This window comes from Lepus europaeus, chromosome 5 (assembly GCF_033115175.1).
Source record: "Lepus europaeus isolate LE1 chromosome 5, mLepTim1.pri, whole genome shotgun sequence".
NCBI classification, from domain to species: Eukaryota; Metazoa; Chordata; class Mammalia; order Lagomorpha; family Leporidae; genus Lepus; species Lepus europaeus.
The window spans coordinates 18,597,814-18,615,849 of NC_084831.1; the positions used below are offsets into that span (position 1 = coordinate 18,597,814).

An 18,036-nucleotide genomic window follows, 5' to 3' on the forward strand; every position below is an offset into this window, starting at 1 on the left:
CAAATTATTAGAGAACATTGGGGAAACAGTGCAAGACATTGGCATAGGCAGAGTTCCTTGAAAAGACCCCAGAGGCACAGGCAATCAAAGCCAAAGTTGACAAATGGGGTTACATCAAATTGAGAAGCTTCTGTACTACAAAAGTGAAGAGGCAACCGACAGAATGGGACAAATTATTTGCAAACTATACAACTGATAAAGGATTAATAACCCGAATAGATAAAGAGATCAATAAACTCAACAACAAAATAAGAAACAGGGGCCGGTGCCGTGGCTCACTTGGCTAATCCTCCTCCTGCAGTGCCGGCGTCCCACATTCGCTCTGGGTTCTAGTCCCGGTTGCTCCTCTTCCAGTCCAGCTCTCTGCCTTGGCCCGGGAAGGCAGTGGAGGATGGCCCAAGTGCTTGGGCATCTGCACTCACATGGGAAACCAGGAAGAACCACTTGGTTCCTGGCTTCGGATCGGCGTAGCTCTGGCTATAGCAGCCATTTGGGGGGTGAACCAACAGAAGGAAGACCTTTCTCTCTGCCTCTCCCTCTCACTGTCTGTAATTCTACCTCTCAAATAAATAAATAAATAATCTTTAAAAAAAATAAGAAACAACCCAGTTAAGAAATGGGCAAAGGATTTAAACAGACATTTTTCAGAGGAAATCCAAATGGCCAACAGACACATGAAAAAATGTTCAGGATCACTAGCCATCAGGGAAATGCAAATCAAAACCAAGTGAGAGGCCGGCGCCGTGGCTCACTAGGCTAATCCTCCACCTGCAGCACCAGCACCCCGGGTTCTAGTCCCGGTTGGGGTGCCAGTTCTGTCCTGGTTGCTCCTCTTCCAGTCCAGCTCTCTGCTGTGGCCCAGGAAGGCAGTGGAGGATGGCCCAAGTGATTGGGCCCTGCACCCACATGGGAGACCAGGAGGAAGCACCTGGCTCCTGGCTTCGGATCAGCACAGCACGCCGCCCGTAGCAGCCATTTGGGGATGAACCAACAGAAGGAATACCTTTCTCTCTGTTTCTCTCTCTCACTGTCTAACTCTGCCTGTCAAAAAAAAAAAAAACTGTGAGATTTCACCTCACCCCAGTTAGAATGGCTATCATACAGAAATCAACAAGCAACAAATGCTCGCAGGGATGTGTGGAAAAAGGTACCCTAATCCACTCTTGGTGGGAATGTAAACTAGTTCAGCCACTGTGAAATACAGTATGGAGATATCTCAGAAATCTGAATATATACCTACCATATGACCCAGCCATCCCACTCCTGAGAATTTACCCAAGGGAAATGAAATCTGCGTATGAAAAAGTTATCTGTACCCCATGTTTACTGCAGCTCAGTTCACAATAGCTAAGATATGGAATCAACCCAAGCGCCCACCAACTGAAGACTGGATAAAGAAATTATAGGATATGTACACCATGGAATACTACACAGCAGTTTAAAAAAATGAACTCCAGTCATTTGCAACAAAATGGATGAAACTGGAAAACATCATACTTAGTGAAACAAGCCAGTCCCAAAGGGACAAATACTATATGTTTTCCCTGACCTGTGATAACTAATAGAGCACCTAATAGGCAATCTGTAGAAGAGAAATTGACATTTTGAGAAGCAATGACTTTGAACAGCCCTTGTCTTGACTGCTGAGGAACAGGGTTTTGGTTTTTTGTTTTTATACTATTTGTTTAACTCGTTACTTAACATTGTTAATCATATGTGTATAAAGTTAATTGAAAATAGATCTTAGTAAAAAATAAGAGTGGGAATAGGAGAGGGAGGAGGAAGAGAATTGGGAGTGTGGATGGGAGGGTGGGCACGGTGGAAAGAATCACTATGTTCCTAAAGTTGTAATTATGAAATGTATGAAGTTTGTAACTGTAAAGCTGTATAGTTCTGCATACATTCCTATGGACTTACTTCTAAGGGTACAGTTTAAAAACTTGCCCTGGGACCCCAAATCCCCTTAAGCTGGCTGCTAAAAATAGCAAGTATTAAAGTGATCATATGGATAGGATTAAGTGTTAAAGCTATCACATAGATAGGATTAAGTATTACAGTGATCATATAAATAGGATTAAGTGTTTGGTAATAATAATAATAGAGAGAGGGGCTGGCACTGTGGTGTAGAGGGTAAAGCTGCCGCCTGCAGTGCCAGTATCCCATATGGGCACCAATTCAAGTCCTGGCTGCTCCACCTCTGATCCAGCTCTCTGCTATGGCCTGGGAAAGCAGTGGAAGAGGGTCCAAGTCCTCATGTGGGAGACCTGGAAGAAACTTCTGGCTCCTGGCTTCGGATCTTCACAACTCCAGCCATTGCAGCCATCTGGGGAGTAAACCAGCAGATGGAAGACACCTCTTTCTCTCTTTGTCTCTCTGCCTCTGCCCCTCTGCCTCTCTGTAACTCTGCCTTTCATGTAAATAAATCTTTTAAAAATAATAACGATAGAATTAAAAAAGAGTGAATGCTCCAACATAGGAAGCAGACACATAGAATGACAATTTAAGTAGCACTCTGACCTCAGAATCAGCCCTTAAGACATCCTGATCTGGCTGAAAAGCCCACGAGAACATTTCAAGCATGGAAAGCCAAAACACTGTGACAAAAAAAAATGTCCTACATGAAGGACCTTGGTGGGTGAGACCCCAGTGGAAAGAAGTGGTCATCAAACAAAGATGTAATTTTTTCTGAGGGGAGGAGAGAATTTCCAGTTTGCTTATGGTCTTTTCTGAATACTGATGCAATTTGTGAATTCAAAAGCCTAGGCAGCTCATGTCTAGAGTCTCAGGTGGTCACTGACATCATACATAGGAGTGTTAATTGTTAAATTAACAACAGGAGTCACTGTGCACTAACTTCCCATAGAGGACCTCTGTCCTCAAAGAGTTGTATTATGAGAGTTAACAGTAAAACTTGTTCTCAAGTTCTATTTATTCTTGTTCTCAAGTTCTCAAGGACTTACTTTCTTTGAATATATTAAGCAGAGGATATTCTTATGTCTCAGAAGTTACAGTTATGTCTAAGTGCTCACGAAAGATGTATCATTCTTGGGTGTTTCTTTAAAGTTAATTAATTTTATTAAAAAATGAAATTAACTTTGAGATGCAATGACTTGGAACAGTCCTTGTCTCGACTGTTGAGGAACAGTTAATTTTTTTTTTTCATACTAATTGTTGAACTCTTTACTTAGTATAGAGTTAATCTTCTATGTATAAAATTAACTGAAAATAGATCTTAGTCAAAAAATGACTGGGAATAAGAGAGGGAGGAGGAAGAGGGGTGAGAGTGTGGGTAGGAGGAAGGGTATGGTGGGAAGAATCACTATATTCCTGAAGTTGCACTTATGAAACACATGAAGTTTGTATTCCTCAAATAAAAGGTTTATTTGGAAAAAAAAAAAAACCTGAAGAGCAAAAGAAAAAATTAAGTATTCATGCTGACTTCTACCCACAGTGCACCTCAAGGTTACCACACAATGGAAGAGGAGACGTTTCTCTGTAGAGAAGTCTTCCAGAAATAAATGAAGAAGGGATGGAGCTAGAATATCACCACTTAGTAGCCCCTAATGGATGATGACTCCAGGAGACACTCAGCAGCTGCTGACAGCACAGGAGGCAGGCCCACGTTAATTGTCCTTCCAGTGCGTGGGGGACACTATATGACGTGCTCATCCCCACTCTAACCACACCTGCAGGCCCAGCTATCAACTCACAGGAAAGGTGAGGCACAAAGGAGCCAGTTAAGTGGTGCCATTGGCCCACAGAGAAAGCAAGCAGATGAATGCTTGCCAGGGCTGGGGCAGGGGCAAACGGAGAGTAATTGCTTAATGGGTACTAGATTTCTTTTTGGGGTTTTGGGGGAGTTCAAATAAATTTTAAAACAGGGTTGGGGGCCGGCGCCGTGGCTTAACAGGCTAATCCTCCGCCTTGCGGCGCCGGCACACCAGGTTCTTGTCCCGGTCGGGGCACCGATCCTGTCCCGGTTGCCCTTCTTCCAGGCCAGCTCTCTGCTGTGGCCAGGGAGTGCAGTGGAGGATGGCCCAAGTCCTTGGGCCCTGCACCCCATGGGAGACCAGGAGAAGCACCTGGCTCCTGCCATCGGAACAGCGCGGTGCGCCGGCCGCAGCGCGCCTACCGCGGCGGCCATTGGAGGGTGAACCAACGGCAAAAGGAAGACCTTTCTCTCTGTCTCTCTCTCACTGTCCACTCTGCCTGTCAAAAATAAAAAACAATAAAAATAAAAAAATAAAAAAATAAAAAAAAACAGGGTTGGGGGTATCTGGCACAGTGGTTGACACAGCTTGGAACGCTGGCCTCCCATATAAGAGTGCCTGGGATGGAGCCCCAGATCTGCTTCTGATTCCAACTCGCCGCTAATGCACACCCTGGGAAGCAGCAGTGGTGGCTCAGGTAGTGGGTCCCTGCCACCCACTTACAAGACCCAGGTTGGTTCTGGGCTCCCGACTTCAGCCTGACTTAGCCCTGGCTGCTGTGCATACATGGAGGGGGAACCAATGGAATAGATCTTTGTCTGTTTCTCCCTCTGCCTTTTAAACAAATAAAAATTTAAATTCTGGAATTAGGGGCCAGCGCTGTGGGGCAGCAAGCTAAGCCAACAGCTGCCAAGCCAGCACAGCATATGAGCGCTAATTCCAGTCCTGGTGCTCCAATTCCAATCCAGCTCCCTGCTAGTGTGTCTGGGAAAGCTGCAGCAGATGGCCCAAGTGCTTGGGCCACTGCTACCCATTTGAGAGACCCGGATGTAGTTAGAGGCTCCTGGCTTTGGCTTGGCCCAGCCCTGACAGTTGTGGCCACTTGAGGAGTGAACCAGTTGATGGAAGCTCTCTCTCCTTCTCTGGCACTCAGCCTCAAAGAAAAGAAAGAAAAGGAAATCCTGACACCTGTTACGATATGGACGACCCCTGAGGACACTATGCTGAGGGAAAGAAGCCAGATACAAAAGGACTGTACTGGGTGGTTTGGGGCTGGCATTGTGAGGCAGCACGTTGTCACCAGCGATGCCAGCAGCTCATACAGATGCTGCTCCACTTCCAATCCAGCTCCCTGCTACTGCACCTGGGAAAGCAGCAGCAGAGAGCCCAAGTGCTCGGGCTCCTGCACCCAGATGAGGAACCAGATGAAGTTCCTGGCTTCCTAGCCCCTGCTGTCATGGCCTTTTGGAGAGTGAACCAGGAGATGAACGATCTGTCTCCCCCTTTCTGTAAACTCTTTCAAACAAATTAATGTTTTAAAAAAAAAAATAGAAAAGGAAACAAGATTGGCTGTGAATTGATTACTGAACATGGGCACCGGCTAGCTGGGACTCATTGCACTACTTTTTTTTTTTTTTTTTTTTTTTTTTTGACAGGCAGAGTGGATAGTGAGAGAGAGAGAGAGAGAAAGGTCTTCCTTTTTGCCGTTGGTTCACCCTCCAATGGCCACTGCGGCTGGCGCGTCGCACTGATCCGAAGCCAGGAGCCAGGTGCTTATCCTGGTCTCCCATGCGGGTGCAGGGCCCAAGGACTTGGGCCATCCTCCACTGCCTTCCTGGGGCCATAGCAGAGAGCTGGCCTGGAAGAGGGGCAACCGGGATAGAATCCGATGTCCCAACCGGGACTAGAACCCGGTGTGCCGGCGCCACAAGGCAGAGGATTAGCCTGTTGAGCCACGGTGCTGGCCATGCACTACTCTTCTTTTGACTATGGTCGAAATTTCTTACAATAAATTTTTCAGTGTGTATGGAAAGCCAGCTCGTCTGCGTGTTTGTGTATACACACAGATAATTGTGGTTTAAGATTTATTTGAAAGGCAGAGTTACACAGAGGTCTTCCATCCACTGGTTCACTCCCCAAATGGCTGCAACGGCCGGAGCTGCGCTGATCCAAAGCCAGGAGCTTCTTCTGGGTCTCCCACAAACGTACAAGGGCCCAAGGAGTTGGGCCATCTTCAACTGCTTCCCCAGGCCATAGCAGAGAGCCGGATTGGAAGTGGAGCGCCCGGGACTCAAACCAGTGCCCATACAGGATGCCAGATCTACAGGCAGCAGCTTTACCTGCTATACCACAGTGCTGGCCCCCAGACAGCTGTTTTAAATGACAACGTTGTTAAGGATTCTATTGCAAAGCACTGTACTGCTTTTTTAGAAAGGTGATACTCACAGGATGGTCTTGCTTCTCCCTGAACCTGGCCGCATGTGGCCACAGCAGAGATAGGAGCTGCCCTCCAGCAGCTGGTGTGGGTTCAGGGTCCGTGACTTGCTCCCCTGGTCCAACTTTGGATTCTGTCAAATTCCCAGTAATATTCATGGTACAGTGACTATTTTGTGAATATTGGCACCAATCTTTGTTTTAAAAAGATTTATTTATTTCAAAGAGTTACACAGAGAAAAAAGGAGAGGCAGAAAGAGAGAGGTCTTCCATCCGATGGTTCACTACCCAGTTGGCTTCAACGGCTAGAGCCTTGCCAATTCAAAACCAGGAGCCAGTAGCCAGGAGCTTCTTCTGGGTCTCTCAAGCGGGTGCAGGGGCCCAAGGACTTGGGCCATCTTCTACAGCTTTCCCAGGCCACAGCAGAGAGCTGGATCAGAAGTGGAGCAGCTGGGCCTAGAACCGGCGCCCATATGGGATGCTGGCACTGCAGGTGGCGGTTTTACCCACTATGCCACAGCACTGGCCCCACCAGCAATCTTAAACCCAAAATGCTTCAGGGATTGAACAGTTTTATACATTTAAAATACATTAAAAAATATAATTAGGATTTATACAAAGTATATTTTTACAAAATAACTTCACTACAAGAAATACATCTCATATCCAAGCACAAAAATGTGGAAATATACATGGACATGTATGTTTAAGAAAAAACATTTATTTCTAAGTGCTGAGTGGGAAGGCAGAGACCAGGTTCTGGGTTCACAGCAAACTCAATCTGGTGGCAGAGACCTCCGCCCCACGGCCAAGTTTATAAAACAGTTCCTGAAGGGGTTAAACAGCTGTTCCTCTTTCCAGATTCTGTTTGATCTCGGCCGTGTACTTCCCATAGAACCTCTCGGCTTTCTTGTTGAATTTGGCGTTTCTCTCGTTAATGTAGTCGATATCTGCATCGTCGTTGTACGGACGTCTCCGGCTGTATTTGTCTCGCTTCTCAATTCTAGAGGAAGAACAACATAATTCACAAAATCAAAACTGTCTTCTTCTTTATCCTAATGCAGTACAGCTCAACAGTGAGGAATGGAAGCGGTACGTCTGGAATACGATGTTCTGGGATTAAAGCTGATGAACAGGGTGCCCCTGGGTACGAATGGTGAAACTCGGCAAATACAAACTCATCTTCAGAGCGCTCCTGCACCAGCACCGCTGCAGTGCTGGGATCTGCACACTGAAGTGGCACCAGAGGTAACCATTACAGTAACCGTACCCACCGGTGGCACCAGAGATCACCATTACAGTAACCGTACCCACCGTAACAACCATGCCCGGTACAGAGCCTGTAGAACACACTGAACGGCCATTGTGCAGGGGGCCAGTACGTGCCAGACCTGGCTAACCCCCATGTGTAGACTCACTCTGTTCTACCTAACACGCACATCCATCAGGGTCAAAAACGTGGAGACAACTTTGGCACATTAACTAGAACATTCTTGCTTCTTCAAATCAAACAGTGGAATCACTGTTAAAGCCGAACACTGACAGTCTTCTCCAGACCTCCCCCCTTCAATTCAACTTCTCCAGTGCTCAGCATCTCTGCTCCAAACCCCAGGGACTCCACCCACACTTGCTGTGTCCGCTATCACTCAGAGCACATCCTACGCCCACGGCGTCATCCGCGTGTGACCTCGCGGGCTGCCCCGCTGGTACTCACTGTTTTTCCAGGTCGGTGACCATCCTGTCGATCTCCTCCGCGGAGGGCACGTGTGTGCCGTGCAGCAGACTGTTGGATGTCGGGAAAAACTCTTCTCCGCTGGAACGACAGCAAAACAGCCTTCCGGTACCGCGACAAGTACCACCCGACATTCACACAGACCCCTGCTCACAGCGAGAGAGAATAGATACTGGACCCCACCTCAACGGTTTTTAAAAAAGGAAATACATGCTGGCGCCGTGGCTTAACAGGCTAATCCTCCGCCTTGCAGCGCCTGCACACCAGGTTCTAGTCCCGGTCGGGGCGCCGAATTCTATCCCGGTTGCCCCTCTTCCAGGCCAGCTCTCTGCTATGGCCCGGGAAGGCAGTGGAGGATGGCCCAAGTCCTTGGGCCCTGCACCCGCATGGGAGACCAGGAGAAGGACCTGGCTCCTGGCTTTGGATCAGCACGATGCACTGCCACAGTGGCCATTGGAGGGTGAACCAATGGCAAAAAGGAAGACCTTTCTCTCTGTCTCTCTCTCTCACTATCCACTCTGCCTGTCAAAAAAAAAAAAAAAAAAAAGGAAATACAGAACTAGAAAGGACCAAAGCAATCCACTCCCACCCTTCCCCACCCCCACCCTTCTCCTCACACCCCTTCCCCACCCCCACCCTTCCTCACCTCCACCCTTCTCCTTCCACCCCTTCTTTGCACTGGTGAACGAGCCAACGGCCAGAGGCCACAGGCTCACCAAAGCCAAAAAAATGAGGAACAAACTTGGGATTACACTTCTAAGCTCAAGTCTCCTCTCCTCAAAAGCGGGGATTTGCTACTACAGCCCACCACCTGCTGGTGGCAGGGTTTTTTTGTTTATTTGAAAGGTAGAGTGAGAGACAGAGAGAGAGATCTCCTACCCACTAGCTCACTCTCCAAGTGCCCTCCACACCTGGGGCTGGGCCAGGCCGAAGCCAGGGCTCCCACATGGGTGGCAGGAACTCAAGGCCTTGAGCCGTCATCCGCTGCCTCCCGGGCACACGCAGGATGCTGGATCGGAAGTGCACAGCAGGGACTGAGACCACGCTGCTCCGGGACACAGTGCTTTAACCCACTGCCCCACGATGCCCACCCCTCACCACCTGTGTCACTGGGACACAGTCACACCCACTCACTGGTGTCCTCTACGGCCGCCACCTTCACACTGAAGCAGCACAGGCGAGCAGTTACATGGCCCACAACACCCAAGATATTCACTAACTGTTCCTGCACATGAATTCAGCCAGGCCGCACCGAAGCAGCTGCCTCCTGCAACAGCGTCTACGTAACTGATAATCTGGGCTGGCCACTCGCCCTGTCTTGGAATGCCCGGCCAGAAAGAAAGAGGTGCTCAGCATGAACTGCCGTGCAGTGAATGGAGGCCCTCTTAGCTGAGGCTAGCCCAGACCTCACCATAGCTGAGGCTAGCCCAAACCTCACCATTGAAATGGGGATGGGAGGGAGACAGACAGGCAGACAGACACCCCACACACACAAACACATACACACTGCCTTGGAATGGAAACTTAGCAACTTACTGCTTCTCTCTCAGTCTCTCATACGTCTCCATGTCAGGCTTGATCTGCTTGGTCAACCTATGATACTGGCGTAGCTGGGCAGCAGCATAATCTAAAAATAAAATGAGACCCAGAGATAATGATTCCTTGTGGGTACTACTTCTCTGAGGGAGCTAAAACACCAACGTTATTAACTAACACGTGCATGAGGCACTAACCTGTGCACAGCCGCTATCCTAAAGATACTGACAAACATACTTGGATTAATTTTTACCACAAAACATAAACGGATCCAACTGTCTGGGTTTTTTTTCTTCACTCTGCCCAATGAGCAATATTTGCATTTTTCGTGGGTTCAGGCCTCTCAGGTTCTCACGAAAGAAGCTCAAGGTGCACATCCTTTGTCCACGCCAGCAACACTGAGCGCCGCGCTCATCTCCCAGGCCAGCGCAATGCTCACGCTCAAGCAGCGTCAACCATACCTGAAAATCCGAGATCCGGGTTCTTCCTCTTCTTTTTCCTCTCCCACCTCTCTGCATCCTCTGCACTGATCTCCAGCAACTTCACTTTCTCATAGTCTTCCCCCCTGGCTGCGCACTCCTACAAAGAGGAAAAGGAGCCGGCAGTAGAGACACCGTGGGACACCGGATCTCACTCGGAGCACCTGGGTGCGAGTCCCAGCTCCTCCCCTGACTCATTCCTGCTCACACGCATCTAGGAGGCAGCTGGCGAGGACGCACGTGGCTGGCTCCTGGCCCCCATACGGAGACCTGGGTGAGCTCCCAGCCCCAGCAGCTTCAGGCGCTGGGGGAGTGGACCACAGAGAGGAGCCCTCTTTCTCTCTCTGCCTCCCTTTTTGTCTCAAGAAGAAACAGCTGATACCTACAATTACGTTACAGGTAATTATCTAGTTTAAATCAAGAAATATCGAATACAGACATCAAGTAACACTTTTAAAATAATGACTCATACTTGAAGGAAACTTGGGAATCCGCTAGGGTGTGTAAAAGAGAGCATATGAGAATTCTTTACCACATCCATCACACCCTGTTTTGCTTTGTTAAAGATTTTTATTTATTTGTTTGATAGGAAAAGTTATATAAAGGCAGAGAGAGAGAGGTCTTCCATTTGCTGGTTCACTCCCCAAATGGCCACAACAGCTGGAGCTGTGCTGATCTGAAGCCAGGAGCTTCTTCTGGGCCTCCCATACAGGTGCAGGGGCCTAAAGTACCTAGGCCATCGTCTACTGCTTTCCCAGGCCACAAGCAGAGAACCTGATTGGAAGTGGAGCGGCCGGGACTCAAACCAGCGCCCATATGGGATGCCGGCACTGCAGGCGGCAGCTTTACCCACTACGCCACGGCCCCAGCCCCCAGACCATTTTAAATGTCCTGTATGCAGTAACTCGTTTAATTCATAAGTAACTCATGTAACTAAGATTATAATCCCTTTCTTATAGATGAGGGAATGAAGATATGAAGAGATTAAATAATTCACCCGCGGGCTCTGAGGCGCTAAGCCACAGCGTGGGACACCCACATCCCTGGCTGCACTGGTGGCTCGAGTCCCTGCTCCTCCCTCCAGTCCAGCTTTCCACTGGTGCATCCTGGGAGGCAGCAGATGCCGGCTCAAGTGCCTGGGCCCCATCACCCACGTGCGAGACCCGGACAGAGCTCCAGTCTCCCGCTGCAGCCTGATCCGGGCCTGGCTGTGAGGGCATTTGAGGAGTGAACAGCACATACCTCTAACTCTCGCTCTGCCTTTCAAGTAGATTAAAGTAGATTAAGAAAAAAAAGAATTTTTTTTTTTTAATGACAGGTAGAGATATAGACAGTGAGAGAAACAGAGAGAAAGGTCTTCCTTCCGTTGGTTCACTCCCCAAATGACCGCTATGGCCAGCGCTTCCTCCTGGTCTCCCATGTGGGTACAGGGCCCAAGCACCTGGGCCATCCTCCACTGCCCTCCCAGGCCACAGCAGAGAGCTGGACTGGAGGAGGAACAACCGGGACTAGAACCCATCACCCATATGGGATGCCGGCGCCGCAGGCAGAGGATTAACCAAGTGAGCCAGGGCGCCGGCCCCTAGTAGATTAAAATCTTTAAAAATAAGCATTAAGAAAAAAACCCTCCCCCCAAAAGTTTGAACAGCTACCAAAGGACAGAGCCAGGTTTCAATTCCCGCCGTGCACCGCCACGCCCGCATCCGCGGCCCCCACGGCCTCCCGGCTCATACAAGAGAAGGAAGAAACCCCGCCGACAGCGACAGACTCCCAACCTTTTTCTTTTCTTCCTCCTGAAGCTCCCACTCCAAACGAGCCTTCTTGGCCTCCCAGTTTGCCGGTAACTTGAGTCTCTTATCTTCTTCCACAACCTCCTGGTGGTTTAACTTACGAGCTTCGTTCTAGAAGCGAAAACACAGCAGAGGCTGAGCCCGCACGCCGTCCGCGGGGCTCGCGGATCACCTCCGAGACGGACAGCGACACGGGGAAGCTTCCGCCCGCGTCTGGCCAACCGAGCCCACCGAGCAGCAACGCTACTAGGAACACACGTGCAAACCTGAGAGAGACAGGCAGATCGGGGTGCGAGGGCGGCAGCGCCAAGGCGCACTCCCCAGAGGTCTCGGGGCGACTGCAGTGGCCGCTCGCGGGATGCTCCAGCGCGGCGCGGCGTCTTCCTCGTCCCCCAACAACACGCAAAGGGCCCGGGCAGGTGACAGTGCGAGCGGGCCCCGGGACACTCACCCGCTTCAGGTGCAGCTCCCGGAATTTGCGCAGTCTCTGTTCGCGCTTCTGGGCCGCCAGCTCCTCGGCTGCCGTCAGGGCCCCTTCCTCGGCGCTGTCCACCGGCACCTGCAGCGAGGAGAACTAGCTTCAGGCGGGGCCGGCTTGGCTTCCCCCGGGACAGCCCAGGACGGGTGGGGCCCTCCACCGGCGACCCGACTCCAGGGTCTGGCGCCTCCCCAGCCCGTCGCCCAGGCCTCGCCTCCACCTCCGCCTCCGCCTCCGCCTCCGGCCTCTCCATCCCCTCCTGACTCCGTTAACAGAACCTCCTGGGTACGGCGCTGGCACTCACCTTCTGGACTTCAGCCGCAGCCGCCATTACAACCTTTCTCTTCCCACTTCCGGCAACAACTCCGGACACTTCCGTCAGCCTTTGGAAAGCCTCGTCTGATAAGCCCCGCCCCTTCCCGACAGCCTCGGGAACGCAGGGCCAATCGCTGCCCCTTCAAGCGGTGCGAGGTTTTCGATTGGGCAGGGCCGTGCGCAGCCGCAGAGGGCTAAGGAGGCCAGAACCGGAAGGGGAGGAGGAAGAGAGGGCGGGGCAAAGGCTCGGAAGAGGGTGGTCGGCGAAGAATGGCCGAATGGAGCCTGGTGGGAAGTGGGTCCGCGCTGTGCTTCCCGTTCAGCACTGAGCCAGTGTCACCTCCTCCGAGAGGAGGCCCGGCTTCCCGGACCGCCCCGCCGCGTGACAGTGTTAGCGATCCTTCCTGTGCGCCGTCCCGCCCGGGTCCGGCAGGCCCACGGGCTCAGAACCAGTCACAGGGCCGAGGTTGCCTCGTCAGAGAAATCCGGGGCGCCGACCACTCGGAGAGCTGTAGAGACGGAAAATACTCCCCAGCTGGTGCGGGCGTAGCATTAAACATGAAGTTTGTGAATAATTCAGTCCGAATACGTGATGAAAGATTGCCTGTTTGTGGTCGTCTTCGATACAGCCGCACAGCGATGAAATGGCTCACGAATGAGGTGGTGCATTTCAGGGTTTTGGTTTTAAGATTTTTATTATTTTTAAGATTTAATTATTTATTTGAAAGAGTTACACAGAGAGAGGAGAGGCAGAGCGAGACAGAGAGAGGTCTTCCATCCGATGGTTCACTCCCCAGTTGGCCACAACGGCCGGAGCTGCGCAGATCTGAAGCCAGGAGCCAGGAGCTTTTTCCAGGCCTCCCACATGGGTGCAGGGGCCCAAGCACTTGGGCCATCCTCTACTGCTTTCCCAGGCCATCAGCAGAGAGCTGGATCGGAAGAGGAGCAGCCTGGACTCGAACCGGCGCCCATATGGGATGCCGGTGCTTCAGGCCAGGGCGTTAACCCGCTGCACCACAGCGCCGGCCCCAAGATTTTTATTTATTTGAGAGGTAGAGTTACAGAGAGAGAGAGAGAGAGAGAGAAAGGTCTTCCTTCCGCAGTTCACTCCCCAAATGGCCGCAATGGCCAGGGCTGGGAAGGGCTCCTGGACCAGATTGATTTTTTTTTTTTTTTTTTTAAGGTTTATTTTGTGCGTGGCAGGTGCAGCAGCCAGCAGCACCTTCCTCTTCTCCCAGGGGGTGGCCTGGGAGCCGTGTGTGCCCCCACTGCACTGTGTGAACCTGAATGCACATTAAATTCTCCAACCGCATCAGACAAAAATATTGTTTATTTGAAAGGCTGAGTTATAGATAGGGACACACACACACACACACACAGAGTGAGCGAGCGGGCAAGCTTCTTTGGGCCTCCCATGTGGGTGCAGGGGCCCAAGCACGTGGACCATCTTCCACTGCTTTCCCAGGCCATGGCAGGGAGCTGATCGGAATTGTTGCAGCCGGGACTGCAGCAGTCACCCATACGGGATGACGGCATTGCAGGCTGCGGCATTACCCACTGTGCCACAGCACCGGCCCCTGGACTAGGATTTTGAAAATCTCCTCTCCCTACTTCTCCCATCAACCCAGGTGAGGAGGATGACCCTAGAACTGGAGATGGGGAAGAGTATTTGTCTTCATACAGTGAGCTGGTCACTCATCCCAAACTGCGCTGCTGCCCTTGGTTGGGGGACAACCAATGAGGGAGCGGACAGAGCAGGAAGCAAGGGAAGGCCTGTAGCCAACAACTACCCCACGGCTCAGAACTGCCACGCGAGGGAGGAAGGACCTCAGAAGTGCCGAGAAGACCAAGGTGACACGCCGGGAACTCTGGAACAATGGGAAGGGAACAAGGGGAAAAGGAAGTCCTTGTTGGGGCAGGAGGTCAGCAAGCAGCAGCTGCAACTGGACACAAGGGTACTGCGCAATATGGGGACAGTGGTGAGCTGCATGGGCCAAAAAATCTAAACAGACGACCAGACATTTAACTTACCTGAAATACTGTACAAAGAATATACAGTAGCTGTGGTTTTTTTTTTTTTTTTTTAAAGATTTACTTACTTATCTGAAAGGCACAATTACAGAGAGAGGGGGAGAGATCTCCCATCACTGAGTCACTCCCCAAATGGCCACAACAGCCAGAGCTGTGCCCATCAGGAGCCAGGAGCTTCTTCCGGGTCTTCCACACAGGTGCAGGGGCCTGAGGACCTGGGCCATCTTCCACTGCTTTCCCGGACACGTTAGCAGAGCAGGAGTGGAAGTGGAGCATCAGGGACTCAAACCAGCACCCATAAGGGATGCGGGCACTGCAGGCAGTGGTTTTACCAGCTACGCCACAGCGCGGCCCCAGAACATAGTGTTGACAGAACGCACAGAAGCCGATGCAATGTGAAGCTGTGATGTAATCAAGGTGTCACCTCTGCCTCCCACTGAGCCCCTGGACGGCTACCACCACTGAAAGAGAGGAAAGCAGAGACAGTGTCTGTTGGGAGAGGGCATGGCACCAGCCTCCTATACAGTAGCCTCGCTAAAAATCAATGCGGCCTACATGGTAAAGCCCCTGCTTCTGATGGTCACCTTGCAGGAAATACGGTGGCCACGGAGTACGTTAAAGCACGTGATACAGAGGCAGCTAGCAAAACCCACTTTGGGAAACTATAGGACAGCTGCTTTTCCAGCCCACCCCCTTTTCCCACACAGAAAAAAACATGGGGTTAAAAAAAATGGGGAGAACCTATAGATTAAAAGAAGGCTTAACAGATATAATGATTAATTACAACATATGGACCTTGTTTGAATAGGAGTTCAAACTAAAAATAATGAACATTATGAGATCATCAGGAAAACATGAGCACTGGTAGGATATTTGATACAAAAGAATTATTTGGGCATTGTGATGATACTGTGCTTATGTTTAAGAGATTAAAATAGTTACAGAGGGGCTGCCACTGTGGCATAGCAGGTAAAGCCGCTAATGCACCTGGAAAAGCAGTGGAGGGTGGCCCAAGTGCTTGGGCCCCTGCACCCATGTGGAAGACCCGGAAGCAGCTCCTGGCTCCTGGCTGGCCCTGCCCTGGCTGTTGCAGCCATTTAGGGAGTAAAACAGTGGATGGAAGACCTCTCCCCGTCTCTCTGTTAAGTTTGCATTTCAAATAAAATCTTTAAGAAACAAATTTTAAAAGCATTTAGAGACGAAACACAGTTGAGAATCAATTTGTATTCTCGGCCTAATTCTACCACTAACTTTGTGACCTAGAAACTTTTGAACTTCATCAACCACAAGGGAGTTGGGTTGGTTCAGTGTTTTTCCTTAAATTATCATTTAATATTCCTATTTCAAATGCTTTTGGTTTTTTAACTTTTTAAAATCCACAGATTCTTTCCATTTTTTGTATTAATGATTATTTTATGGAGGTTGTGAGATTTGTGGGGGTTCTGGTTTTTTTCTAGAGTTTCAGTGTGGGCTTTGCTGGCTTTGCTGGCTACATTCTGAAGGTGTCTCCTAACCCCACTGGAGACCGAGAAGCTGTTAAAATGGGTTTCTCAAGGTGTGAAGACCCGCTAGTGGCTGACACTCACCTTCGACCTAATCAGGATCGCTTTCAGTGGACCCTCCAGCGTCCTCTCAACCAGGTCTGCTCAGTGCAGCTCAGCCTGTGGGAAGCCTTGTTTCCTCCCAGGCTAAGGGAACTGCTCAGGTCCCTTAATCCCAAACACTGCTCCTGCCACACTGCCACACTGTTCCCTGAAGGCAGGACAACCAAGCCCAAAGGTTTAGGCAGTCGTTTGTCCCCGCCTCACACCCCACCACACACAGCATCCTCCAGTGGCTTCCCATCCCCACCACACACACATACAGCATCTTCCAGTGGCTTCCATGCCTCTCGGGAGAAAATGCAAACCCTGCTTTGCCTGGCCCACAGGACACAGGTAACATCTCTTTGGATTTTTTTGTCTATAGTAACAAATTTTGTGTCATGGTAGAATGAAGCTGAAAACTAAATCACAGGAAGTTATGCAGATAAAAGACTTAAGTTTCCTGCAACTCTAAGTTAGAAAAGCTCATTTGGAATGAAGATGACAGAAAACACAATGCTGCCATTCTCACAGCTGTGGATTTAAATGTCTCACAGAGGCTGTCTCCGGCAAGAACGAAATGCACAGGATGAGAACACAGTGTGTGGAACATTCAGAACAGTGCCTGAGCGCCCTTAGAGTTGCATAAGCATTGGCTAATCGGGCACAGGGCTAAGCTACGATGACAGAAGCTCTAGCAATAAAATGATAAAGTTCAGTAATCTCTCATGTTCCCTGGTGAACGGCCCAAGTTGGAGGGGTAGGTCTGTTCCATGCAAGTATTCAATTACTCTGCCATTTGCAAGTACATGATTGGCAGCTGCCAGGTAGTTACTAGGTACTAAGTAGCTACAAGTTCTACCCAGAAGGCGAGTGTACACTTGCAGCTACGGTCTAGAGTGCGAGAGCAAGCCTCGGCACTTCCACTTGTGTTCTGTTCAGAACTTTAGTCACCTGGTCTGTCACGGTTCAAGGAAGGTGGGAAAACAGGCAGCCTTGAGCCCAGAAGGGAGGGGAGAAGGGACTTTAACACATAATCTATCCACAACTATTTTTTAGTGTGTTACTTATAAACAGAAATGTACACAATTTTCTTTGAAAGTTGATCATAGTTTTCTATTTGAAAGGTAGAGAGGTCGGTTGGTCTTCCATCTGCTGGTTCACTCCCAAAATGGCCACAACAGTCAGGGCTGGGCCAGGCTGAAGCCAGGAGCCAGGAGCTTCAGCTTCTTCTGGTCTCCCACCTGGGTGCTGGAGCCCAAGCACTTGGGCCAGCTTCCACTGCTTCCCCAGCTGCATCAGAAGGGGCTGTATCAGAAACAAAACAGCTGAGCCTCGAACTGGCACTCATACGGGATACCAGAGTGGCAGGCCGTGGCTTTACCAGTGCCTGCCCTGATCAACGTATAGTCTAAACAACAGTCTCTAGGTCTCCGATTTAAAAGGAACCAAGGAATTAAGTGATAGAGCCAATGTTGTTTTTTCCCCCTTCTCAGGAATATCTAGCCAAAGAAGACCATCAGAATAAGTTCCTAGAGACCCATGCAGAAGACCCAAGAGGAAAGATGGGGGATTGGGTATGTGTGTGTGCCGATTTGTGCTTTTCAGACAAAATTGGCTTTTACTGGGCCTGGCGTTACGGCACAAATTAAACTGCTGCTGACACCGGCATCCCGTTGAGAACCAACTCCAGTCCTGGATGCTCCACTTCCAATCAAGCTTTCTGCTCATGCACCTGGAGAAGCAGTGGACGGTCCCAGTCCTTGGGCCCCTGCCACCCACCCGGAGAACCTGGAGGAAGCTCCTGGCTAGCTCCAGCTGCTGCAGCAGCCATTCAGGGCGTGAGCCAGAAGGGCTAACCCTGCATTTCAAGTAGATGGATCTTTAAGCAAACTGGCTTTTACTTTACTGAATGGGCCTATTAATGCTGAATTTAATAACAAGACTCA

General features: G+C 50.2%; 1 protein-coding gene across 1 annotated transcript; it reads right to left on the reverse strand.

Annotated features, from left to right (window-relative positions):
- Window positions 1–6,338: 6,338 nt before the first annotated feature.
- Window positions 6,339–12,540, reverse strand: SYF2 (SYF2 pre-mRNA splicing factor). The gene is made up of 7 exons (XM_062190653.1): window positions 12,463–12,540; window positions 12,132–12,239; window positions 11,666–11,791; window positions 9,873–9,990; window positions 9,412–9,502; window positions 7,858–7,956; window positions 6,339–7,146 (listed from the first exon to the last, which is right to left on the reverse strand). The coding sequence occupies exons 1-7, from the start codon at window positions 12,487–12,489 to the stop codon at window positions 6,981–6,983; spliced, it is 735 nt and encodes a 244-aa protein (XP_062046637.1). The 5' UTR covers window positions 12,490–12,540; the 3' UTR covers window positions 6,339–6,980.
- Window positions 12,541–18,036: the final 5,496 nt, after the last annotated feature.